This window comes from Melanerpes formicivorus, unplaced genomic scaffold (genome assembly GCF_026170545.1).
Source record: "Melanerpes formicivorus ecotype bairdi unplaced genomic scaffold, bMelFor1.0.p_v2 SCAF_5, whole genome shotgun sequence".
Classification (NCBI taxonomy): Eukaryota; Metazoa; Chordata; class Aves; order Piciformes; family Picidae; genus Melanerpes; species Melanerpes formicivorus.
Window position 1 is genome coordinate 35,328,452 of NW_027142357.1, and position 26,892 is coordinate 35,355,343.

General features: G+C 42.0%; 1 protein-coding gene across 2 annotated transcripts in view; it reads left to right on the top strand.

Annotated features, from left to right (window-relative positions):
- The window catches only part of MGAT5 (alpha-1,6-mannosylglycoprotein 6-beta-N-acetylglucosaminyltransferase), a 143,069-nt gene extending 117,211 nt beyond the window's left edge, over positions 1–25,858 (top strand). For both annotated transcript variants that reach the window (XM_068139111.1, XM_068139112.1), the window contains 5 exons: positions 7,100–7,246; positions 10,991–11,107; positions 11,887–11,961; positions 16,484–16,641; positions 18,367–25,858. In XM_068139111.1, the coding sequence (XP_067995212.1) occupies positions 7,100–7,246; positions 10,991–11,107; positions 11,887–11,961; positions 16,484–16,641; positions 18,367–18,565 (696 nt within the window). In that variant the 3' untranslated portion in view covers positions 18,566–25,858. The remainder of the gene's footprint in view (positions 1–7,099; positions 7,247–10,990; positions 11,108–11,886; positions 11,962–16,483; positions 16,642–18,366) is intronic.
- The last annotated feature ends 1,034 nt before the right edge of the window (positions 25,859–26,892 follow it).

The window sequence follows — 26,892 nt, forward strand, 5'->3', positions numbered from 1 at the left end:
ATTAGTAGATGGCGCTGAGAAACACATCAGTATGTTTCAGAACTCTGTATCAGGAAGCCAGTGTTTTTATCCCATTACTGTTTTGATAGAGTCTTTCATAACAAACTTTTGAAATTAAGTTTGCAAAGCATATTCTCATAGGGCTTTTCTGAGCTTTTGGTAGCAGATTTGCAAATGCCAAAAGCTGTTTTCCTTTTAAGGAAATTATTTATTTATGATGCAGCCAGGCTAACAGAACTTTGAACTGATGATAATCAGTTAAGTATCCATCTGCTTCTCCTAATACTTGCTATTATCAAGCAAATGGGAGTGCAGTGTTTTTGATGTCACAACAAAATGAAATTAAGTATATGGTTTATGACATCAGGAATTTTGGTTAATATTCCTGTCTAATGCTATTCCAATACATCTAGTTTAACAAAAAACAAAGCAGCAGCATCCTGAGATTGAAAGTGGAAACAGATTTGCAATCTGATTTATTTGGGCTTTTTCAGTTGGAGATGAACTTTGGGGTTGATGTTTGGGGTTGATTTTCTTCTTGCTAGCTGATGTTTAGTATCTCACAGGTGTGCTGGCTGTTCTGCCTGAGCACACGGTTGCCTCACAGTGTTGATCAACAGATATCCTTGCTCTAAGTCTTGTGTGTACATTCACAGCCTCAGATTTTGATACCTGCTGAGGGACAGGACTTCAGCGTAGCTCAGCAGAAAACACCACTCACCTGTCTCTACTGGCCATCTGCCGCCTATGGAGGTCAATTGTGTTTATATCAAATGGAACATGGATTGAATTGCTAAAATAAGTGCAGGTTTTCCACAAAAATCAGAGTGACTTGAATGGGGGCTTTGTGCCCCGGGTAGCCTCAGCTATGTGTGCACACGCATCCGGTGATCTTCAAAGACACTTTTTAGGCTTAATCACTTTAATTGCTAGGCAACGTGACCAGAGCCTCATAATGAATTTAGTTATGGGGTTTTGTCACTAGACAATCGGTGTTCTGAAAAGTAGGTGAATAATCAGAGCTGTAGCTCCAAGATGGTGACATCTGTGGGTACAATGCTCGCTTGAACCATCTAGGCCTGCCGCTAGCTGCCTCGAAGCACCAAACTTTGGTTTGCAGCTTCCAGAAACTGTTCTGATTTTTTTTCTTTTTCTCAATCTATGTTTTGAGATGCAAGGGCTATGATTGTCTTTCATTGCCCGTGATTTCAACAGTGCATTAGCAAGATTTTGTTAGGTCAGCTGACAAATGATCTGGTTTGGAGAAACAGTGCTAAATAATAATTCCACAAGTTTAGCGTGTTCAGAAGTGTCTGTTTATGTTGCACTGCCTAATTTTGCCCTGAGACAGGGAAATACCAAGAGTTGACAGCTCAGGCGTAATTCTCGACCGGAGCTTTGCGCTCCCAGAATGTAGTTGGTCTCTCTGCAGTAGTCGGCATAGGACACAGTTATTCTGAAAAGCATGCAGCTGCCATTTCATTCTGGTGTGTATTGTAAAGCACCACATTTCAGAGTAAGTGTGTTTTCCAAGCAAGCGGAGGCTGTTTGAGATTCATCATGGTTAGTTCAGCTGTGTAATGCATGACAAAAACGAGACATGTCAACAGTTCCTAATGAGAAGATGTAAAGCTATTCATCGCATCAGAGGAAAATAGGATAGGCAAGCTGGCAGCCTTCCTGCCAACTTACCTGGCTTCTTGCCAAGTGGGCAGCTGGAGGAGTTGGACCAGTCTCTCGTGGAAGAACCAGTACTGAATTCTTGAGAAATACTTCTCCCTACAAGAAAGTTTGAGATGCAGCTTTTTACTTTGAGTCACTATGAATTCTTGAGGAAATCCAAATTCTTTCACAATTTCTGAATGGTGATTAATAAAAGTAGGAGCTGCAGCCTCTTTAGACAGTTTGGGGGAAATCCCATGGCATTGTTGGATAAGCTGAAATTGGAAAACAACCTTTTCTTTCTTTTTTTTGTTGTTTCCATACTACCTTTTATGAACTAATTTATTATTTACTTCCACACACTTCAGAAAATCAGCTGCAAAGGCATTTCACTAGCGATTCTGTTCTAAAGATGTTTCAATCACAAAAGGATTAACTTTTCCAGAAAGTATTTTATATTCATGTGAAAAATATATCAGGATAGTTAACCTTTGCTACAATTCTCTTTCTGTAGTTTGGAAGAGAATGTGTAAGTTTAGTGAGGAAGCATGTGAAAGTGGTGAAAGCCTACCAGTCTGACAGAATAAATTAGATAAAGCACAGTAATGGCAGAAAGGGGAGAAGAGGAGATAAATGCTCCTGTTTATGGCACTAGAGCACTTAGTCTCTGGAATATGAAATTTTTCTCTTAAATATCCAGCTAGTCAGAATTGCAGTCAGTGAAGTAAAACATTCGCTCCTTATTTTATTCTTGTGGCTATAATTTAGAAAGACTGTTTGTTCAAGTACTCATTTTAATAATAGTCCAATCTGGTGCCATAAACTCTGCAAATAAATTTTTCAGCATCCTCTGAAAGTCAGTGGGTTCCAGAAAATAAAAACAAGCCACACTGTTTTTTTTCATGGGAGTGGTTGTGAAGCACTTCTCATGTCAGAGAAGTCTCCACTTAGATACTACACCATGAAAGGAGTGTTTGTATTATGATCAGAAAAGAATGATGTCTTGTCTGGTCTGGTGCTGGGTAGCCAACAGAAGAGCCTGAAATTCCAAACCAGGGGTTCAGTTTGCTGCAAAGCCAGAACAGGTTCCTGAGGAGCCTTTCTTATGAAAACTAAAGTATTGCTGCTTAAGAGTTTTAATGCCTACTTGAGGACACAGTCTCAAGCTGCGCCAGGGGAGGTTTAGGCTGGATGTTAGGAAGAAGTTCTTCATAGAAAGAGTGATTGGCCATTGGAATGGGCTGCCCAGGGAGATGGTGGAGCCACCATCACTGGAGGTGTTTAGGAAGAGACTTGATGGGGTGCTTGGTGCCATGCTTTAGTTGATTAGATAGTGTTGGATGATAGGTTGGACTCGATGATCTCAAAGGTCTCTTCCAACCTGGTCTATTCTATTCTATTTACTCAAGTTGACCAAGTGAGATTGCAGATCTGAATCTCCCGGTTTGATTCATGCAGACCTGCAGGCATGACACACGTGGGTAGCAGACCTTGCAATCAAGGAAATGGTTTAGGAAAACAAACAACACACTGCTGTTACAGTGACATTTTGCATCTGTATTGATTTGCTGATCTCTCCTTTAGATATATATTATAAGTTCCTCCTGGCATCACCTTGTGATATGGGGCTCTGTAAGCTAATGCCTACTGTGGCATGTGCCCGCTTAAAGCACTCCATGAAAAATAGTGGTTCTGGCTTTCAAAAACATTTGAAAGTTGAGAAAAGTGCTGACATAAAGACAACTAAAATTATTTCAAGCACTAATCAACCAGTAAAGTACAACAAAATTCTACTCTGCATAGCAATTCTGCTGCAACGAGCAAAGCCAGACCAGGGCTAATGCTTTTGAACCATGAGCATTACCAACATTGTCAGATGTGGAATTTTGCATCATAGAATTTCAGCCATAGGGTGAAGGGGTTTCTCCATGCTGAACTGTATTAACAGACATAATGTCCAGTAAGAAAGTACCCAAAAAGCCTTTGTCAGTGCCGTATGTGGTGGAAGAAACAGCGTACACTGATATCACTGAATAGTGGAATCATACTGCTCTAAATCTTCACCATTTTTTGGGACAAAGCCTTGTCTTCCACACAGCCTCAGCTGTACTGAGGATGGATGCTTGCTTCACTGGTGCCTGAAAATTGTTGCCTGTTACTTCTGCTTTTTTTCACTTCTTTTTCAATTAGTGACTTGCCGTGTTTGCATACTTTTAAGAAGCACCTTGACAGATTGTTTTAGCCTTTCTGGAAATAACAGAACAGCACATAATTCAAGGGATTAGCAAATTGGAGCGTCATGAGTTACAGAAATGACCTTTGTTCTCTAAGGCTTGGCTTTTTAATCATAGTGAATGTGATGTTCACGAGGCAATTAAGATATTCCTGAGTTTTGCACTTTATACCATACCGAAATATTAGCTCCCTATCCAAGGACTGTTAATAAAGGGCAATTTTCAGGGGCAGAGTCTAGATTCAGTTTGGGAATTTCAGCTGACCTGATGGAGAGGTGGTTTTGGAGGGTTGAAAGAAAAGAGTGGGGGAGGCGGAGCTTGCAAGCATCTGTGAGCCAGGCTGCAACCTCAGGCCAACAGGCAGCACAGACACAAACAGGCACCATTCTAGCAATCAGACACATCTCTCTTCCTTCAAAGGCATGGTGCTGCTTAGAGGTGAGGCTGGAAAATGGATGTGAAACAGGTGGTAAGCTATTTATTATAGATTAAGTGTTGACAGTGTGCTCTGTGCTGTCAAAACATAAACCCATGTTTCTTTCCCCATGGAGCTTCCTCCTAAATAAGCGGACCAGTCAGAGACAGAACTGTTCAGCAGTGCACAGCAGCCGTTTATTAAAAAAGTGAAAAGTGAAGCAAACAAACCAGCATCCTCTACATAACAGACAAACACAGGATCACAGGAGAATTGATACTTCAGCTGGTTTTAATTGCTGGTTCTCAGCTGTCTTTCTGCCTGAGCTAAGGAGTAGTTTAAATAACTAACATAATGTGTGCAGATTGCATTAAATGGTTTCAGGCCTTGAGATGAAATTTGGTATTAGGGCCACGAAGATGATCAGAGGGCTAGAGCACTTTCCCTGTGGGGACAGGCTGTGAGAGTTGGGGCTGTTCAGCCTGGAGAGGAAAAAGCTCCAGGGTGACCTTATAGCAGCCTTCCAGTACCTGAAGGGGGCCTACAAGAAAGCCATGAGGAAACTTGTAGTGATAGGAAGGGAGGGAATGGATTGAAGCTTGAGGAGGGTAGATTTAGATTGGAAATTAGAAAGAAATTCTTTACAGTGAGGATGGGGAGACACTGGAACAGATTGTCCAGAGAGGTCATGGATGCCCCCTCCCTGGAAGTGTTCAAGGCCAGGTTGGTGAGGTCTTGAGCAGTCTGCTGCATCATAGTATCATTCAGGGTTGGAAGGGACCACAAGGATCATCTAGTTCCAACCCCCCTGCCATGGGCAGGGACACCCCACACTAGATCAGGCTGGACAGAGCCTCATCCAGTCTGGGCTTAAACACCTCCAGGGACGGGGCCTCAACCACCTCCCTGGACAACACATTCCAGGGCTTCACCACTCTCACGGTGAAGAACCTCCTCCTCACATCTAGCCTGAATCTCCCCACCTCCAGCTTCATTCCATTCCCCCTAGTCCTATCACTACCTGAGATCCTGGGAAGTCCTTCCCCAGCCTTCCTGTAGGCCCCCTTCAGATACTGGAAGGCTACAATTAGGTCACCTTGGAGCCTTCTCTTCTGCAGACTGAACAGCCCCAACTCCTTCAGTCTGTCCTCATAGGAGAGGTGCTTCAGCCCTCTGATCATCCTTGTGGCCCTTCTCTGGACACATTCCAGCACCTCCACATCCCTCTTGTAATAGGGGCTCCAGCTCCATAGGGCTGTAGTGGAAGGTGTCCCTGCCAATGGCAGGAGGGTTGGAAATAGATAATCTTGAAGGTCCTTTCCAACTGAAACTGTTCTATAAATCTATGTGTGTTTTTCTGATTCAAAGACATATGTATCTTATGCCATATATAAAGTCCAAATTTAGATATCTCCCTTTAGTGAAAATAGCCTTCCAGATTTTTTTGGTGAGCCACTGGAGAGTTTCCTTTAAGATGTAAATCTGCGAGAGAACTGAGAAACTTTCTGCAAGTAGGCGGCATTTTCTTAACCTGAAATTCAAAAACTTGAAACATCAATATTCAGCTTCATGCAGTGAAAATTGCATGCCCTCAGCTATGCTGGGGAGTGTTAACTTGCTGTTTAGAACAAGCCAACTCAGATTTTATCCTTCCATTGCAATGGGTCAGAGAGGATTGATGCTGCAATGCCTGTGCATGACATTACCAGCTAGAGATTTATGCATCAGCTCCTAGAAAGAGCCTTCAGTTTTAAATCTTCTGTTCAAAGGATTCACTTCCATGTTGCAGCAAATTTAAAGCAGAATAGTATCATTTGACCTCTTTGAATATGTGCATCCTGGATACATAATCCTAATAGTTAGGAAGATTAATCTTTATTTTCTTGGGGGAAAAAAATGTAGTAGCTAGCTATATATATATATGTGTGCATATAGAGAGAGATACAGAGAGAGATAGATATGTTAGATCATACAGCAGCGATGAGAAATTGCTGCTACTAGCCAGAGCTTTTAATTCTCCCGTTCCTCATGCATTCAGATAAAGATGGAATAATCCCCTATTTAATTCAGGGATTTTTTTAATTATATTGGGGCAGGAAAGGGGTCAAGGTCCCAACAAGAGCCAGAGAACTCTAGAAAAATATAGTATTTCTTGACCTTGGCGAAAAGCACTGCCTTTTCTAGAGCACCTGCCTTCTGGGCTGATGCAAGAATAGCTTTCTGATGCATTTTTCCTCCTTTACCTTGGCGGCATTGAACTCTCTCAATCCTATGGAAGCTCTGTCTGCTTGTAGGTTATGTCTTCAGCTGCTGTTTGCTGCCATCTACCGGTTTAATTAGCAGGCTAAATCAGCCGGGCGGGAGCCTTTTCCTACTGTCCAAACCAGATGGGGAGAGGGAAAAAGCACTACTGTGGCTGTTTGAGGGTGCTGCGGTAAAACCTGTACCTGCAAGAGAGCCTCAGCAGTTTCATGTCAAACCACCAAGTGACTTTTTTTATTGTTATTTTTTCAAAACAATAACTGAAAGGGTCTGTTGTTGCCTCAGCTGCTTGAAAAACCACCTCAGCTCTTTACAGAAGATGCTTGTCTAATGTCTGCTACAGAACATTCTGTTTCTGCTGGGGTAGGAGGGGGGGAGCTGCTGAAATTCTCCCATTTTCTCCTTAACAATACATTTTTTAGGCTGGTGTGTTTAGGATACATTGTTGTTTATTTTCACTTAGCTCTTAGCTTTCAGGTGTGGCAAGAAGCAAAACTTCAGGCAGCCCTTGTTTTCTGCTTTTCAGCTGTTCGTTGGTCTGGGATTTCCATACGAAGGACCAGCTCCTCTAGAGGCTATTGCTAACGGATGTGCTTTTCTAAACTTAAGATTCAACCCACCAAAAAGTAGCAAAAACACAGAATTTTTCAAAGGCAAACCTACACTCCGAGAGGTAAGTCCTATCAGTCTTACTGATTTCTTTCTAGTCAAAAAAAATACAAGGAAGATGTTCCTAGTTCATTGCAAAAGGGATGCAGCTTTCATTTTCTTTAGCCATTTTGGTGGCATTATCAGTCCATATTTTTATGGGATAATCAAAATCTTTCATTAGCAAACAGTTAAGGTTTACCTCTAGATTTCCCTAATTCTCATTGATAGATGATCACAAGCTGAAGTTTCTCTTGAAAAGCCAATGTTCTGCCCAGGGAGAGATCATGTCATCTGATAAATGATGTGTCATTTGAGGGTGGTGCTATTTTGTTGAAGGAACTGTACTGTTCAGGAAGTAAATGTGTGTTTAAATTACAACAGTGCCATTTGTGGGTTTTTGTGTGTTTGGGGATAGTTTGGGTGTTTTTCTCCAGAGAAGACCTGCTCAAGGTACTGTTGAGCTGAGGTATTAGTGGCCACAGCCTACCATGTCTGTGATAAACACTGAAGACATTCAGAGAACAGGAAAACCAAACCTCAGGCTTCAAAACAGCCAGTGCATTGAGACTCTTGGTTAGAGAAGAAGAAGGCTAAGTAAACAGGCCCCTCATCCTGGCACTGGCTGGGGAATGTTTTTCTTGATGTAGGTAAAATCCAGCCTACAGCTATTGCAAGCATGTAACAGTCATGCAGCCATTTCTGACCTCAGGACTTTTGCCTGTGACCTTGGTGAGTTCAGAGGTGTATAAGCTTACTTTCTTTACCTGCCCAGGCCCTGGGCAAGTTCAGAGGTGTATAAACTTACCTTCCCTTCAGATACCCATGTAAATAAAATAACACTTAGATAGGATAACTTTGCACAGCTGGATTTCCCAATTCGAGTTACTCATGAGCTATATAAATTACATACTGAGCAGTACCAGCTAGTTGATAAGAAATAGACAGTTCTCCTTTTAAACTAGGAACATAAATTCCTTATGATTTCATGATCCAGGACTGTAATTGCCTTTCAGCTTCTGCAGGACAAGAGTTGAAACTCACCCCTTCTGACAGCTTGCATCGCTAACAAAGGAGATAGCAATTACACACACGCACAAAGAGCTGCTTTTCTCCTTGGACTTGGCACTTTTCAGGGCTTTCTGTCTGTAGGTCACTCAACTGTTTGTCTAATTTCCAGTTGTTCTGTGCCCAGACACTATAACTGGTTAGGCTCAATAAATAATCTGGACCCACTTAACTCTTTAATAGGAATTCTAGGGCTTAGAATGCCATGCTAAATCCCACTGGCATGTGTCAGCTCTAATAGAAATGCTGTGCACCTGACCTACACAGAAGAATAGTCCCTATTGACTGCTTTAATATGAAATAATATAATGAACATTCATCCAAAATATTGCTGTGTTCACATGCCCTGCTGACCTATCCTAAGAGTACCCTTTTCTCTAACTGGTTTTCATGACTGCATACAGAGCTGATTGGGAGTAATCCATGTGCTGGTTCACTGGGATTAATAAAGCTCCTTAAAGCCTTCTCTCACATTTTTCAAGTGTTAAAGGAGAAGCAAAAAAAAAGGAAAGAAAAGGGGAAGGGGAAAAAAAACCCCAGCACTTGTGTAGTTCTGCAAATTGGATAAATTGGTTATCAATAGACCAGGCTGAAGATAAAGTCTGTTGGGTACTTTTGTAAAGTAACCATGGCAAGTCACTATTTCTGTCTTGCTGTAGGTAGAATTTATTGGGAGGGGAGCCTAACTGTTCCCCTCAACTCTCAAGGTGGGGGTCCTGTGGCAAAGACTGTCCAAAAGCTGGGAATTAGAAATTTCATTTTAGACCAGCAGTTGTTTTGTCTTGGGACATGATTTTGCTGGAGGAAAGAGCCAGAAAAAAGAAAGGAAAAAATAAAAATCAGCTTCAGGCAGCTTCTTTTGTGCCAATATTTGTACCAATATTTCCTCTCCATTCTGCTTCTTCCCCCAGCCCTCCCTCACCTCCCCTAGAGGGAAAAAAACATATGCTAAAAGTAGCTGTAATGTGTACTTGATGGGTGTGGTTTCTTTCATTTTCTGCTTTTAGGAAGGAAACAAAACTGTGACAAGAAATGAATTACAAATCTATTTGAAAGAATTGGTGTAGATTTTAAATAGGCTGTGGGAGTGTCTCCTGAATATCTAAAACATTAAGCTTCAGCTAATTAAAGCATTTCAGTATTAGGAAATAGGCTGAATATGGTTTTGAGACTATAGATGCAGAATAATTGGTGCCATAAAAATATATTGCTAGTTACTCTTAATACTTAAAACAGCTGCTAGTGTGAGAAGAGCAGAGCTGGCTTTAACGTTGCCGTCTGCCTCTGACGGTTGCGTAAGAGTGGTCTAAGGCACAATTCCTAAAGCTCTGTGGAATTGAAAACACTGGTTTATGTTCATATTGCTAAAGGTGCTGGGGAAGGGATTTTATTGTTGCTGAAAGCAATAGAAATGTAGCTTCTGCTATCTGAAGTCCAGAAATAAGTGTCCTGGGAGCTCAGGACAGCAGGAGCAGGGAGGTCATTCTGCCCCTGTACACTGCACTGGTTAGGCCACACCTCGAGTACTGTGTCCAGTTCTGGGCCCCTCAGTTTAGGAGGGATGTTGACTTGCTGGAACGTGTCCAGAGAAGGGCAATGAAGTTGGTGAGGGCCTTGGAACACAAGCCCTATGAGGAGAGGCTGAGGGAGCTGGGGCTGCTTAGCCTGGAGAGGAGGAGACTCAGGGGTGACCTTATTGCTCTCTACAACTACCTGAAGGGGGGTTGTAAACAGGCAGAGGTTGGTCTCTTCTCCCAGGCAGCCAGCACCAGAACAAGAGGACACAGTCTCCGGCTGTGTCAGGGGAAGTTCAGGCTTGAGGTCAGGAGGAAGTCTTACACAGAGAGAGTGATTGCCCATTGGAATGGGCTGCCCGGGGAGGTGGTGGAGTCGCCATCACTGGAGGTGTTCAGGAGGAGACTTGACAGGGTGCTTGGTTACATGGGTTAGTTGATTAGGTGGTGTTGGGTGATAGGTTGGACACGATGATCTTGAAGGTCTCTTCCAACCTGGTTTGGTCTATTCCATTCCATTCCATTCTCAGTCATGGTAACCAGATTTCTAAATACATGGAGGTTTAGTGGCAGTGGAAATACCACTGAAAAAAGGTTAGACTAGGTTAGTCTTTGAGAAGCACTGTGCTGTTGGGAGGGATTTAAAATGCCAATGGGAGCAGTGGGCTGCAAGTGAATGTAGGCACCTACAGAAGCTGTCTGTGTGCAAAGGCATCCTAAGCTACTGGCCCCACAGAAGGTAGTTTGAAGATGAGACAGGACAAGGATGAGCTCTCTCAAAGCCAGTCATGCAGGTCTAACCAGGACTGGTAACAGGACAGGTAAGACTGGTAGCAGGACGCAGGATGGGTTGGACAGCTGCTCCATGAATGAGCTGTAGGAAAGTAGGGTCACCTTGTAAAAGGCATGTGGGTCATCATGAGGATCAAAGACATAGATGAAAGGTGCACCAATGTTACTTATGATCTGCATTAATAGCTGGTTTTCAGTTTCCCTACCAAATTCACTCTCTGAACATAAAGACAGAAAATCTGAAAGATATCTCAGAAGGAATGGTGCTGACTGTTACAGTCTAGTTGAATTCTCACATAATGCTGGTGCATTTCATGCAAAATGTCTGATGAGGAGGGTAAGAAGGAAGGGTATTTTGACACATTAAATTTACCAATATAATTTCTTCCTTCCAGTTGACATCTCAACATCCCTATGCTGAGGTTTACATTGGGAAGCCCCACGTCTGGACAGTAGATATCAACAATCTCTCTGAAGTTGAGAAGGCTGTGAAATCAATTTTGAATCAAAAGGTGATAAATGTATCCTCAACTCGTTATCACTGCTTGAGGGAGTGTGTTGGGTACTTCATGTGGAGTGATTCCTCATGTTCTGCTTAAAGCAGAATGCTGCACTTCAGTAGGATACTGGGGGAGAAAATTGTTATTATATCTGTGGTAACTGATTATCCTGGTCTAGTATGGGATATAGCAGGATTTTACCTGAAAAAAATGAGCACTAGTGCATTTGTATAGAAATGCAAATTTCCTATGTAAGTTATACAGCAATCTTCATTTTCTGTGCATTCAATGAGGATGTTTCCTTGCTGATTCTTAGAGCATCACAGACTGCCCAAATAAATGCTCTTGTGACTGATTTCTGTAGCCTTGACTTTACCACCACTGAAGGGCTTGTGCACTTGCAGCTCGAAATTGTAATGAGGGCATGTCAAGGGGGAAAAAAACAAGCATGAAGTAATTTTCAAAGGCATCTCCTACTTTTTTTTGTCATCATGTTGGAGTTTTGACTTCAAGTCCAGAGCTGTAGCGTAGTGAAGAGAGGAGCTCTGGAATCCCATCGGGTCTTAAGCTATTTTATATCTATTATTTTGCAGTACACCCAGAATTTCCTTAAAGAAAATCAGTGAGCAGCTTTTTTTGCTTCTACAAAGGAGCAAAATTCACCTTAAACTGCTGATGGTTTTGCAAAATTGTGATTTGTTAATGAGTTTGTTTGCTACCACACAGCATGCCATGAAGTTCATGTAAAAAAACAAAAAGCCCTCTAACCATAACATACTCTGTTTTCACAGATTGACCCTTATTTGCCCTATGAATTTACCTGTGAGGGAATGCTTCAGAGGATGAATGTGTTTATTGAAAGACAGGTATGAACTTCAGTTGTGGCTGAGTTGTGTATTTTACTTTGCAAAGGGTTGACCCTCTCCATTTCAAAGCTTCTCAGTGTTGTTGCTATTCAGGCAGAAACAGTAACTGTGCAGGCCTTTGTCTGGGCCAGTGCTTGCTAAGATGAAATTCCCTTGGGGATTCCATGTGGGCTCAGAGATTCACTTCTGTGGACTTGGCCATGTGGGAGTTGGGAGGCTTCCTCCAGATCGGGCACCAGTGGGACTTTTCATATCTAAAGAGACTGACTAGAAATTAAGACACAGTGCTGGCTACCAGAATGTTAGTTCTGCTTCTTCTGATTCATCTCTGAGTGTCTGATTTATCATATGTGGCTGAATTTCAGGAGCTGTAAGAGCTTGTAAAATTAGGGGAGAGGTTAATTTATTATTTGACTGACAAATAACCTTCCACCTTCTGATGTTCTATCAAAGCAGAAATGCAAAGTAATTTTTCAGTGTCTGTTTGACTTCTTTAATTATGTACTCACAAAGAATCTTTAGATTATGAAGTATCCTGTAAATACAGAGGTACTCCTGTGGTCCAATTGCACTTGGACAATTCTGCCCAGAAGCTTTAGCCTAAGTATTTTGTTTCAATTGATGAAGATGTAAATGGTTTGGAAACCAGTTACTTAAAGGACTTTTGCACCCCTGAATAACTGCCAGCTGAGAGCAGCAGAAGCTATGGAGCTGGGAGTAATAAACGGCAGAGATTTCTGTGAGATACTGATATCTAGAAACTGTGTTTGCTTGGACTTCTGCCCAAGGCCAGATCTGTTGCAGCAGCCAGCTCTGCCTTTTGTTCTGGCTGCTGCAGAAGAGAGATAGGAAAAACCTGTCTCTCTGATACGCCGGAAAGAAATCCAGGATTTCTTTCAAAAGCAGCACACATGCTCCCGTCCCTGTGTTGCTGAAAGAGGACAATATTCCAGGCAGAAAAACAGAATAACACAGCTTCAGCTCACAAGTGTCCTTAACATAATGCAGCTATTTCCAGTTTCCTGCCAATGAACACTTCATGCTTTTTGATGCTGTACTGATGCCATAGCCTGTAAAAGTATCTCTGCTTCTTTTGATTCTTCTACCTGAGTTAGCTGTAATTGAGAGGTTTTGTCAATACAGGAGGAAATGGAGCTCAGTTAAGTGATAAAAGGAAACAATCTACAGATAGCATCAGTGGGGCAAACCTGTCTCTCCCTTCTGGAGTTCCCCCAAGGGCCAAGCCCTGGCCTGTACTGGGAGCTTCTCAGAAATAAATGCAGCATTGTAGTTTTGTTCATTGCTTTGATCAGCTGTCAAATGCTGTTACTGCTTCTCAGCCCCCAGGATGCTCAAGCATCATTATTAGCTGCATGTGCTTAGCGCTGGGCCTGATTAACGTGTCAGATGAAGCAAAAATATAAGTTGAGACCCTCTTTTGAAGAGGTTGTGATGGAACCATCAGAGGAAGCAGCGCAAACTTGGCACTGGAACAAAATGCATGGGGTTTATCTGGTTCAGAGGTTGTGGGGTGCATTAATCACAAGAGTATGGTCTTCAGAGGTAGTTTGAATGTGAAGAGGATGGGGCCAGATATACTCAGCCACAAGTCACCCAATGGGGCAGTGAAATGGTGGGATTTGAATGATTTGACTGGAGTTGCTCTTTTGGGTCATGAACTTAGGATCAGGAAGGGGAGAGCAGTGTTCACAAGAAAGTTTTAGTGAATGCCCTGAATCTTCAGGTCCAGCAGCTGGGCTGAAGGTCTTCAGGATCTCAAGAAAATCAACTGCTGTGAGCTGTGGTTTTGTATTTGGGAGCACTGTCTTCAGCTGGATTAAAACAGCTTTCACTGCAGGCTGCACCAGGGGAGGCAGTTAGGTGCGTCTGTGCTGTCTGATGAATTCATCCCTTGATCCTGTTGGCTCTGTGGCTGCACAGACAGTTGTGTCAGCTCTGCAAAGTGGCAGTGTGGGGTGGGAACCAAAGGGTGGAACTGCTTAAATTGGCACTGCCATCAAAAGAGCAGCCAGCTAACTGCAGCTGAAGCAGCTGTGAGATTCCCTGTTGAAAACTTGGGAGCTGTTGGATGAAGCAGGCTGGGCTGATGGAACAGACATGCTGACTTTGAAAGATGTGGTCAAGCAGAGCACTTGGGAACCCAGCAGAAAATGTTTTTGGCAGGGCTCTACTGTGTTAGCAAACTGACTTGGCTCAGTAGAGGGTCAGCTGGGCACCACAGCTTGGCAAAGGGAGTGGTGTGAGGACGGTCACCCAAGAGCAAGAAAAGCCAAAGGGAGGGGGAATACCTTTGATGGCAAGGCTAAGCTTGTCTCACCTTGAAATTGTGGTTTTAGATAAAACAAACATAAATGCAGCCTTTGGTGAAACTTAACCTTCTGTTTTACCTAACATATTTTCTTTATTTTACCCTTATGTATGTAGGGTTGTGGGGCAAGATAGAGTGGGCTGAAGATATCAAATTTAGGTTGCTTTTCATGGTTAGTAGGAAAACGAGCCAGAAACAGCAAACTGAAACACAGGCATGTATGTTGGTATCGATGAAGGAGATGTGCTGAGACGTGCTTCAAGGTGGCATAAGGTGAGGGAGCTCCCTACCAAGCTAGGGACTGGAAACGGGAGGCTGCGTCCAGTTTTTGGGAGAGTTTTCAACTAAGAGATGTTAAAAGCTGAAGCCCCCGGCACACAGTGAAGCTTCACAAGCAAGTCACTCTGAAAACCTTTGTCTTCTGCCTGCACTAGCCAAGAATCCAATCTGATATTGCAGTGTTATATTGTAGATTTACAGTACTATGTAGTCTGTATTACAGTATTGGATTGTCTTCCTCTTGCATCTGGTATTTTAAATATTCATTTATAAAAGCACAGAATAAACAGAGTGCTAAAGTACAAATAGCAAAATGACCTTTTGGAAACAACCTCCTTAAAAAGTACCTCTAACCATCTATATTGTTAAGCTGATCTTTTTAGATGCTGTTCAAATTTTTCCACCACAAATATGCTCTCTTCAAATATGGCATGAGGAGATGGCTGCATCAGGGGCAAACACTGGGAAAGAGCTCTCCTCTGAGAGAGTGACTAAGCACTGTGGAACAGGATTCCCAGGAAGAGGTCTTCACCTCAAGCTTGTCAGTGTTCAGGAAGCATTTGAACAATGAATGCTCTCAGATATATGACTTAGCTTTTAGGTTGTCCTGTGTGGAGTCAAGATCTGAAATCTGTGGTCTTTGTAGGTCTCTTCCAACTCAGGATAATTCTGTGATTCATGATTGTATAATACTAAATTTATGGTTAGACCTGGAAGTATGAACACTTCCTCCTTCAGCCAAAGAAATGTAAAGAGAGAAGGAAAAAAACCAGAAAACAAACCACCAAACTGATACTGAGAACTGATAAATTATTTGGAGTCTTAGCTTCATTAATCCTTAAGTAGTTCAGCCTTTCTAACCTCTGGGTCACAGTGTGGGACCTGTTCATACAAGTATTAATTTTGCCAGGAGAAAGCAAACCATGATGGACTGGGCCCACATTTTTGGATTAGCTTTGGATGACAGCTGTCAAAATAATGGCTGAATGTCACACCATGTGAAATAAAACCAGTGGTTAGCATTTTCTCTTTGCTTTTTCTCACTTTAAATGTCAAGACCTTAAGAACTCATCTTTGAGTAGTTTTCACTGGCAGGTGTGTTGAGGCACCAGTTCTTTCTTCCTTCTTTCCACTGTGGTGACACTTGACTGCATGCATTATTTATAGTCAGGTCAGGGGTTTTCAGTGTTGAGAGACCACTTTTACTAGCAATTCAACCAGGAAAGTCAAACAAACTCTTTGAATCCTGGTTGCTTTATAGAAATCTTCAGCAGTTTTGAGTTCAGCTCACTCCACAGCACTGCAGGCCCCCTGACCCTTTCCACATGGACCACTTGAGAACCTCTGGAATTCTTCTACTAGAACTTCTTCCTGATATTTGTGCTGTTAGGAAAATGGTTCTTCTAGCACAGAGATAATGAAACAGGAGTCACTGAGAAAGCCAGAATGGCTTGGGTGCAGAAGTAGAGACTAGGCAGAGTTGCTTATAACAAATTAAAAAGGGTACAGGCAAAGAAGAAAATTCTTTGGGAAGAATGATACTACTACGTTTCAAGCAGCAATCAAAGGAGATAATTTCCTCATGCTAAAAGAAAAGTATTCCTTTTGAATGTGCTTAAATTGCTGACTTTGAATACAACCAAAATGAGCTGCAAAATGAATGTTTGGGTGATAATAATTACTTCCCAGGGAGGTGGTGGAGTCACTGTCCCTGGAGGTGTTCAAAAAGGATTGGATTTGAAGCCATGATTTAGTTAGTCATGAGGTATTGGGTGATAGGTTGGACTTGATGATCTCTGAGGTCTTTTCCAACCTTATTGATTCTATGATTTTAGGGATTCTGTTTTAGTAATGGGAAAAAATTGCTGTGAAGGGACTGGATGTACCATAATAAAATATGATCTATCACTGCAGGATTTCTGTCACGGGCAGGTGATGTGGCCTCCATTAAGTGCCCTTCAAGTAAAAATTGCTGAACCTGGAAAATCCTGTAAACAAGTTTGTCAGGAAAGCCAGCTCATCTGTGAACCTTCCTTCTTCCAGCATCTTAACAAGGACAAAGCGCTGCTTAGGTAAGTGCTCAAAAGCACAAACATAGCATTTTGTCTCTTTCTTGCCCTGCTTTTTGCCATACATGAAGTTCAGTGTATGAATTCTGTGAGGAGGGAAGGTGGGGAGGGGGACAAGAGTCTGCTGGGCTGGAGCAAGCTGTGAGGTTAGCTGTCAGTCCCTTGAACCTGTGGATGGTAGAAGCTGCTGCTGTGCCAGGAGCAGCATTTCACATAGCACACGATTTTGCAGTGAGGAGTATAGCACCGAGGCCAAAAACTCAAATCTCTTCCTTCTCACCTCCATCTTCTATGTGTGGGCCCCATACAGTGCATTTTGATGGCAGGTTGCTTGCACTGAGCAGAGATGGTTGTGCTGCAGGGATCACAGCTGCCAGGACTGTGATTGTGTTTGGATGGACCCTTTGCAGGCCTGGTGTACTACTCCATAGCTTTTCCCATAACCTTCTGAGAGCTGGTGAACTTATGTGACTCTTACTGCTGGTCCTAACTGTGCCCAGTCAGCTGGGTCAAGAAACAAAATGCATTTTACAGTGATAAATAGAACTCTGCACACATTGTGGATTTCTCTCAGTTCACATGGTTTTAAAATGCAGCACTTACAAACTGCTGCTTTTCTTTTATTTATTGAGCCCCCTCTGATGACAATTAACATCTGCACTGAAAGGCTATTCGCTGGCAGTTAGCAATTAGTGCCTATGCAAACCTTGTGTTGGTTTTGTCCCAGGTAGGGAATTGTAAACCTTTGTACATTAGAGGTATTAGTAGCAATTTAGAAAGCTTACCAGCTATGCATTAAGGAAATTAATGTTCCTTTTAGGTGCTCTCTCTTTGGGAATATGTTTGTGTGGCTTTCAGAATGAAAACAAAGCACTTGAAGCTCCAAGACCAGACTGCTTCCTAGGTTTTCCAGCTTCACTTTTTGCTAAATTAAATTGTAGAATGTTTGTATTTTTGTATTTTGTTTGAGAAGTTGTAATTTCCAGCAGATTTCAGAAGCAGCTTATGTAAAAACCTTGTCAGGCTTCGTTTCTAGCTGTCTAGACAAAATTATAATGCTGGGGGGGGGGAATCTGTCAGAAGCTGAATGCTGCCAGTGTTTCCAGCATATGTGAAAAACAAGCCTCTGCTGGAATTGCTACCCTCGTGCTTAAGCTTTGTGGCCAGAAAATGGCAACTTGAGTTTTGGCTGGGGCTTTTTGTTGTGTTTTTTTTTTCAGCCAGCTGGTTGCTCAGAGCAGTGGGTCTTGTCTTGACCAGCTTCTGCTGTAACACAGCAGCATTGCCTTGTCCTCACAATTTGGCTGTGGTTGCACTTGAGCTACCCAAGGCTGCCTGGGCCAGTGTGCCTAGCCTGGGGCAGATCTCTGCTAAATTCAGGGAGAGTACCTCAGGATTTCAGGTTCTTTGGGTTTCTCTTATTAGAAACCCATAGTGTACTTAAATATTGCACATTGGAGAAGGCTCAAAAGCATTTTTATCCTTTTAACTTCTTCCATTAATCTTTAGGAAACAGAGTAACATTGGAAAGGCTGCACTGCCCTCTGCAGAGGGAATCTGCGCAGGTGGAAAGAAATCAGAGCCATGTTCTGGGAATCTGCAATTCTAAATGTACTGAATTTAGGATGTAGTACAGCATTTCATTTTGTTTTTAGTGAGGAAGGATAAAAACTACACCAAATCCCTGTAAACTTCGCTGTGATTTAGATCATGCACTTTGCTTTTTAGGCACAATATCGAATGTCTCACCATGGAGTCTGCAAATGATATTCTGGTCCCCTCTTTTGATGCAAGAAGGAAGCACTGTGTTTTCCAAGGTGACCTCTTACTGTTCAGCTGTGCCGGATCCCACCCAACCCACAGAAGAATCTGCCCCTGCAGAGACTATATTAAGGGGCAGGTTGCACTTTGTAAAGACTGCCTATAGCAGCAGCAGCAGAGCTTCTTTTGAGTTGAGGACAAAATGTAAGTAGTTTTGAGAGGAGCTACTTATACTCCCTGCACTTTTGTCCAGGTTTCGCGCTGCAGGCAAAGCTATCATTGCTGGGCAGAATTACCTACTAAGAGAGGAGGGATTCATAACAAGCAGCTAACTGATCTTTTTTTCCTATAAGAACATTTGCAGTGTAAGTCTTCAGATTCCTTCATCTGTTTGCGAAGAGAAATAAATTTCATGTACTACAGTGATTTGAAGATGACTGCACAGAATAGTTTGTAGAAAATTCCCAGACCCATCAAAGTCTCTTTTGTTTGTTTGTTTGTCTGTTTTTGGTTTTGTTATTGTTGTTGTTTGGGTGAAGTGTTTTCTATTTGTTTAACGAGTTAAGACATCCCTCATCACGGCTAGCTAAAGGATCTCAGTTTCATTCCAGTAGAAAACTGATAAAAAGTGTGCTTGAGGGAGGGGGGCGCAGGGGTGGGGGGACTGGCATTTTATTCTAAGTGCACTGTTTGGGTACTGCTTCAGCTTGAATGGCTATAAAGTGGTTTACTTCACAGGAACTTGGAACCACAAGGTAGCTCTGTACCCTGTTACTGGCTGTTCTGAGGCCAGTTCTTTTTTTTTTCCTGTTTGTTTGGGGGTTTTTTGTTGTTGTTGGTTGTTTTTTGTTATTGGGTTTTTGTTTTTTATTTCCTTTCTGGTTTTTGAAATCTTTGTAATACAAGGCATTGTCTGCATCACAGCTGCTGCATTGGAGCAGTTGAAAGAGTATCAGGAATGAGCAAATAGGCAACTGCCAGCGTGTGACACATCATCTTGGTGACTTGACAACTGACTAGGGTTATGGCATTCTTCAGTGTGGAAAAGCTAAAAACATACTGCCATTTTTGGAATGGACTTGTCACAGTTTACTGGTCCCATTTAGAGAGTAATCCTTGGCATTAGCCCATGCTTCTGTTGTAGTCTGTCTACTAGAAATACTGTGTGAAGCAAAAAGTATTCAGCATCATTGGAGCAATATTATCGTTAGAGCCTCAGTTTGCTACGGCTTCCAGTAGTTAAAGTGTTGCTGAATGACATAGAAAGGTTAAACTAAGCTAACTATAATTATTGTATGGTAGCAATGTAAAACGTCTTCATAACTAGCTAGGTTTTTAAAGAGAAATTTTTTCTGAAGAGGAGACAAACTGCTTAGAAAAGCATTGATCAGTCTCGTGGGTTCTTTGGTTATTTTTCTCCTTTCTGGGGGTGTGTGTGGTTTTTCCCTCTTTTTTTTTTCCCTTTATTTTCCCCCAAGCAGGCACACCAGTTTCAAATCTAGAATAAAACAATTCAAGAGTTTGGAACTCAAATTAAACTACCCTTTTTTTTTTTTTAATACCAGTAAGTAAACCTTCTAAATCACCTTCTTTTTATAGAGATAATTCTTTGTTATTTTCAGCAGAAGGTGACATGCTTGATAGCACCATTGGTAGTCAGGAAATGATATGCTGAGATTAGTGAGAAAGAAATCTGCAGTGCATTTTGAAATGTGGTCATGGTCTGCAGGCTTACAATTTGGACATGCCCTGACCGTACTGGGGGGGCAAAGAAACACCTCCCAACAACGTAACAATGGTTAGCAGGTAATAATGAAAAGCCTCAATACTTTAAATTCTCTATTCTTGGATAGATCTGGTTGGCTGGTTCAGATTTTTATTGTACTTGGCATTCATTATCCACGTTGTGAATATTGATGTGTCTCTTGACCTACCAAAGACCAAGCGAAGGAAAGGCTGCTTCATTGTGGATAAATTCTCCGGACAAAAGAACAGATCAATGTGCATTTAAAGTTTTGATTGAAAAGCAATGAATTAGCTTTATCAAGTTTTTTGTTTCCTGCCTCAACACTCCGTAACATTGCTGCGGACTACACAGGAACTTAATCCTGAGAGATTGTTGAGTATCCAAAAAAGGACATGTGGGGGCTGTTGAGCAGTGGGATCACCAGTAACTGGCTTGTGATAATGATAAAATCTGCTGTATTTTAGAGCAATTTCCAGAAACAGAACAGCTGAGTCTTAATGGGAGGCAAACTTTTTGTATGAAAAGAAAACAGACCCAAGCTAGTATGAAAATCCTTACTGTTACCACAGCTCAGCGTTTGCTTCAGTCAGCACAAATGTAGTTTGCAGTAGTTTTAATACCCTGGAAAAGACGGGGGAGGAGGATTGGCAGCGGGTCTGAGCAGGAACGACAATTCCTTCTGTATTTATATAAAATAGCCCCCACATAGCTGTGCATATTTGTGCAACTGGAACATCCTGTGTATTAAAATACACTCGTACCTGGTGCTGAAAGTAAAGGCAACAGCAGAACTTGCCTTCGCCCGCTCAGCCTGAGGTTCTGCGGGCAGGAACAGAGTTTGGGATGAGACCTCACAGAGTGATGGTGGAAACAAAGATTGGTACGTGTGCACTTAAAGAATGCAAACCATGTAGTTTTTGCTGTAGTGTGACTCTGCTGTAAATACATATTTGCTTGTTCCCCCCACTGTATGCTCCACATGGCACACTGCCTCTAAACCTTTCAGATGGGAGGGGTTTGGTATTTGTTATTCTAAGGTTTTCTGGTCTAGTGCTTTACTCAGTGCTACATTTGCCTTTACCACAGCAGGGAGAGTCCGTTACAAGCTCTGTTTTTTTCTGAAGCTGTAGCACTGTTTCTCTCTAGTCTACTGCACTGAATTACTGCATCCTGGCAAAATTGGGACCGTGATCAGCGCTGCTGGCACTTCAGCTAGGGAGAGAACATCTAAATTGGCCTCAGAAACATTGGGTCTGACCCTGTTTCCATGAAATCTATAGAGAGGACTCGTTAATCTCAGAAAAGAATCAAGGCCTATAATTCGATAGGCCTCTATTAGCAATTTTAAACTCCCTTTTCAGTAGAAATATTCCTTGTATGAAATAGAGCTGCAGGCTAATTTTTGGTAAAAGGAGGCCATCAGTGAGAACTCTTAAGCGTGTAAACTTCCTAGACCTCACTCACCAAACCCAAGGCAGTTCTCCCCCATACACAGCAGTGTTCGTTCGTGCAGTGACCAGCAGCGAAATCCTTCCACAGTCAAGCACTCAGGCAAATCCATGTGGGGCTGCCTAAAAGTTTGAATGATTTACCAAAACGTTTAACGTATGTTCGCATTTCAGGAGAGAGGGCAGCCTTCTGTCCACATTCCAGAACTCTTTTCCTTCCTAATTAAAGAATAAAGGTGTAGTCTGGTTCTTGCACTTCAGGACATTAGAGATGGGACTGTCCTACTGTTCCTCAGTCTGGCAGTAAAGCTTGCAGCTTCCTTTACTCCGAAATCAGGTTTTTGCATGACTTGCATTTGGAGATATTGATCAGCGACTGATGGGGGGAGGGAAATGTCAAAAGTTGAATATAAAAAACACTTTACAAGCTTTTAAACATATCTCTCATATCAAGACATTCTTTGTTTTAGAATTTTGTATTTTTGTATGTGACCTAGTTTGTTGGGTTGGTTTTTTTTTTTTTGTTGTTGTTCAAAGATCTTGTTCCTATGAGATTAGAGAACTTGAGAGAAGCATTTACATATTTATTAACATAAAGGCTTGCCTTTGAAAGGTGAAGTTGGTAAAGACACACTGTTTAAAAATGCCAATAAAAACCTCATTTATTTCATATATGCAAGTTGATTTGCACATGTATAAATAGAGTTGCTTCTTGCATTTGTTTGCTTAGATTCTCTGTTCTTTTTGTAATTTATAGTGGCAGCTGTGTGTTTGCTTGTTTATATCAGATTATGTTTCTCCTACAGATATTTAATGTTTATGTGCCTTTTTCTTGCTTCTACTTTTCTTGGGGGTTTAGATGAGTGTTTGGAATATGGACACTGTCTGAACAAGTATAATGGAACACTAATTACAGGGAAAAATAGCACTTGGTGACTCTACAACCTAGCAGTAGGAATTTTGAACGTTTTTAAGTAGTGGGAAAATCCGTTCTAAAACTATAAGGTAAAGTTTATAACTATAAGGTTAATAAGATAAAGCTGTAGCTTTAATAATTCTTGCAAAGCGTTGCTTATGCAAGCGGAGTATCTGTAATGTGACAGGAGAGCTCCTGCTGGGATGAGACTTCTGTTTAATGACCAGAGAGCAAACTAAAGCCCTTACATTCCCCAAGGAGACAGTGCTAACAGAAGACCTCTAAAAAAAACCAGCCAAGTCTGATTTTAACAGCAGGGAAAGTGAAGATCCACATTAAAGTCTGTGAGGTCTTGGTTTTTCAGCTAAAGACATCTGTACATGGAAGTGCACTGGGTAATTCCAGGTGCTGGCAGGAGAACACGGTCCGTTTGTGATACCTGAATTTACGACCCTGTGGGGAGGGCACTCTTGGATTTTCAGCTCATTGCAGCTGTTTTTAGTGCTACTGCTTTTCTGCAGGAAGCGGATTTTGCGGAATAGCTGCTGATCGGGTTTCAGCTGGAGGTCTCAGAACAGAGCTGCAGACAGCCAGGGCTCTCTGTGTCTTCCGTGCTCAGCTCTGCTCCCAACTACTTGTACTGACTGTTGCAGTTTGCTTGTTGACCTGCATTCAGACTTGTTGAGTGTTTCTGTTGGTACCAGCCACAAATCAGGTGGTTAGCTGATGTCTTCTCACTTAATGATGTTGTACTGCTAGCCTTGAAAGCCCTAGTCAATGTCCTTGGTTAATCCTTGATGAGAGAGACATGCACTCCCCTCTCAAAAATGAGTGGCCTGTCTAAATTTCCAAGATGATTTATGAGTTTGCAGCACTTTTCACGTAAACAAACTCCTGATTGCTTTCTCAGGTATGTGTTTTGCCCATAGTGTATTTCAAGACTAGATTTTATTAGTAAAACAAATTAAATGGGATGAATCAGGCTGGATACAATCTCACCCAGGTTTAATTAACTTCATGACTCCCACTGTCTTCAGTGATAGCAGAACTCCTCCATTAGCTTTTCTTCAAATTAAAAAAGCATCTCTCCCTTTTTAATAAGTATCCCTGGATTAGCAGTTCAAGAGCAGACACTTGCACCTTCTGTTGTACACATAGCAGCAGCCACTTCTGCTTGCTGTTACAGCATAGACCAGCTTTAATTAAGTTGCTGTTGCTTTATTATTAATGTATCAGTTGAAGACTTGCTGAAATAGCTCTTGAGCCAACAGCTTGCAGCTGGAGCGGTGGCCTCTTGGTTGTCTTAGGTTTTTTATACAGACACTAGGAGTTAGCAGTTTCCAATGCCACAGGTCTTTTTCTAGGGGTTGCTAACATTTTGGTGTGGCTGTTCCTTTGTGACATTTGCCCTACAGCTCCTATGCCTTCAACCTTTGATTTGTGATTTCTTTCCATTTGTAGTTCTCTTTTGGTCCTGTTGGGTCAGGGACCGCTTTAAAGGTGAGGAGAACAACGCACTAGCAGATGTCTGCTTTCATTCAGGCTGGCAAGGCCAGGGACAGTTTCTTTAAGATACGCTTTAATAATGCTGCTGTAAATGTAACATCAAAACACAGAGTTTTCTGGGCAGTGACTTAAATCCCATCTTCATGTTTTTATGCAGCTCTGTGAGGTTTTTTAATCAGTTTGTAATTTCTGAACATTATATTTAAGTGAAATGTGTAAACAGCAAACTGTGTATCAAGTGTAAGATGTTTACTGTAGGAATGTGTTGAAACTACCAGAGCCTGAACCCCAGAATCCCTCAGGTGTGAGGTATTCTCCATGGTTTTTCTTCCAGGGAAAAACAACAAAGTTGCCAAACTAAATTGCTTTTAGAGCTGTGATCCTTATCTGCAGATGTAATCCACCGAATTCTGAACAGACCACCTTATGTTTCAATTCAGCAACCCTCTCAACAGCACTAAGTCACCTGTTTATTAAATGAGTAAATCAAATCCTCAGAGTTGTGATAAAATGAGTAGTAGCTCCACCTTCCATACACAGAAACTGCTTTACAAACATTCAGTAACACCCTTCCTCTGCTGGGAAGAGCACTGCAGGTGTCATGTAACCAAGGGGGGCTGTGCATGGGATTAGAATTTCACCTTGCATGAAGGCTGGCAGAACTGAAGTATTGGGGACCCTACTGTCCTTGCAGCAGCTTCTCTCTGCAGGAAAATAACTCTAGTGTTGCTCTACCCTGTTGTACTGGCCCTCAGTCAGTGCTGCTGCACTCGTGCTTGCCACACAGTAGAGGCAAAACTCCGAGATGCCACACAGGAGCCAGCCAAACCCTTGGCTTTAAAGAGAGCCTGTAAATAACGCCCTGGCATTTACTGAAGCTGGCCAGATGCATGTGCAACACACCCTAGCTCAGACTCCAACAGCTGCAAGGCAGTTTGAAATATCAAATCAGTGCACAATAAATCAGTTTAAATTGCTGTCTGAAGGCAGTTAATAGGGTTGAACCCAGAACAGTCTGCTACATTCATTAACAAGTCTGTTGCAGTACAGTGAAAACCATTTTTAAGAAGTCATGGGTTTCTTTTGGTTTTCACAAAGGAATACAGCAGAGGAGAAAGAAAAAGCAGGTCTGACCAAAGGAAAAACAATGAAATGTTATGAGGAAAAGTTACCCTGAAGATTCTAAGAGAGCTGAAAGAAAAATACAAGAGAATATTTACAAAGCTAAGTTGAGATGGAAAAGTTAAGATCCCCCTGAGCTTGCTAGGCTGGCTGCTGACTCTCTGGGAGTCCTCCAGAGAGTATTTTGGGGCAGCTCTTTGGTTTCTGGTCTGAATCATTCCCTGGGGGAGTCCCTCTCCATGAGTGAAGGGGATCGAAGTACAACTAATCCCCATAGCACTGCAATTAAAAGAAAACCCACCAAACCAACCCAAAACCCCTACTGGAGTCTGTAAAAAATGTGATTGCTTCTTTTTGCAGATAATTCGGAGTCCATGAGAGTTTTTATCTGCGCGTGAGAATGTCAGGGTCAGGCTGGTACTGTGCATTTGATTTGAATTCTTTCCTGAGAGGTTGATCCTTTGTTTTATTTAAATGGTTGTGTTCCACTATATTGCGTTCAATCAGTTTATTCAGAGAGAAGAGCACACAGCAGTTCAGATGCTGTCAAGTTTCTGGGGTTTCATTGGATGGGATTTTATTTTCTTTCTTGTTTTTTTTTTAAAGAAGAGTAAATGTCTGTACTTTAATGGCATAGAAAAATGCTTCGTTTTCACTGTTGTAGAAAAAAACTAGGGAGAACTTTATTTTTCAATAAACCTTTTTCTTGTGTGATTTGGATTTATGATTGCTTTGTGCTTAAATGGGGTCCAAAACCTGCATTTTGTGTGGTTTGTCTTTGCAATTCTGCAGTTGGGCATTTCTGGTGCTGGCCCGCCTCCAGAGGTAAGTCACAGCATGGGCATTCCCATCAATCCACATCTTGGCCATAAGAACAACAGGCAAGTAATTACCTTTTTGCTTTGTTTTGTTTTAAACCCAAGTTAGATAATGGATAAATTCAAGCCTCTTTTCAGGAGGTGGTAGCTAGGAATTCTTAGTTCCCTAGAAATTTCCATTCCAGGACTGGAATGCCACGGTGGCAGGCACAAGACTTACTCATGCAACACACTATGGAGTTAAAGAGCAAAAGCTATGTTGTGGTAAAAAAACAGCTTTGGAGAGTATTTTCCTTCAAGGTCTGAGTTTGGATAGCTCAGGAAATATTTGCATATGGAACAAGAGCTCAATTGTGAAACTTTGGACTAGGCACCTGGGTTGCATGAACAAGCATCACTCCCACACTAAGTCAAGGTTTCAGCACCTAATGGCATCTAGTTCTGCAGGAGCCACTGCCTAGGAGGGGCCCAGAAAGTCTCTTGTCCAAACTCATCTGAGGGACAAGTTTGTGTCATAGATGGGTGGAGTGTCCACTCAGTGCACTTGATGGGTGCCACATCACCTTGAAGGCTGTAAACAGATGCATAAAAAAAAGATGTACAATAGAATGGCCACACATTGAAACCTTGTAGACTGTCAGTTTCTTTCAGTTGCACCCATGCTGCTTAAAGGCTTCTGCCCACCTGAATGTTTGTTAGCCCAGCAGAGACAGAGGGAGGGGTGTTCTGCTGTGGCTTCAGCTAGGAATGTGGAGAGGTTGTGGTGGAGGTGTCCAAGAGTAATGGAACAGTAAAATGAATAGTGAAAAACCCAATTAACCAAAAAAAGTGAAGTTCAGACCAGCTTTTACACCTGTTCAAAACCTGGCCATATGCAGCATAGCCACTATTTTTCCAAGCCACTGGAGAGAAGCAATCACTTGCTTTCTTACACTA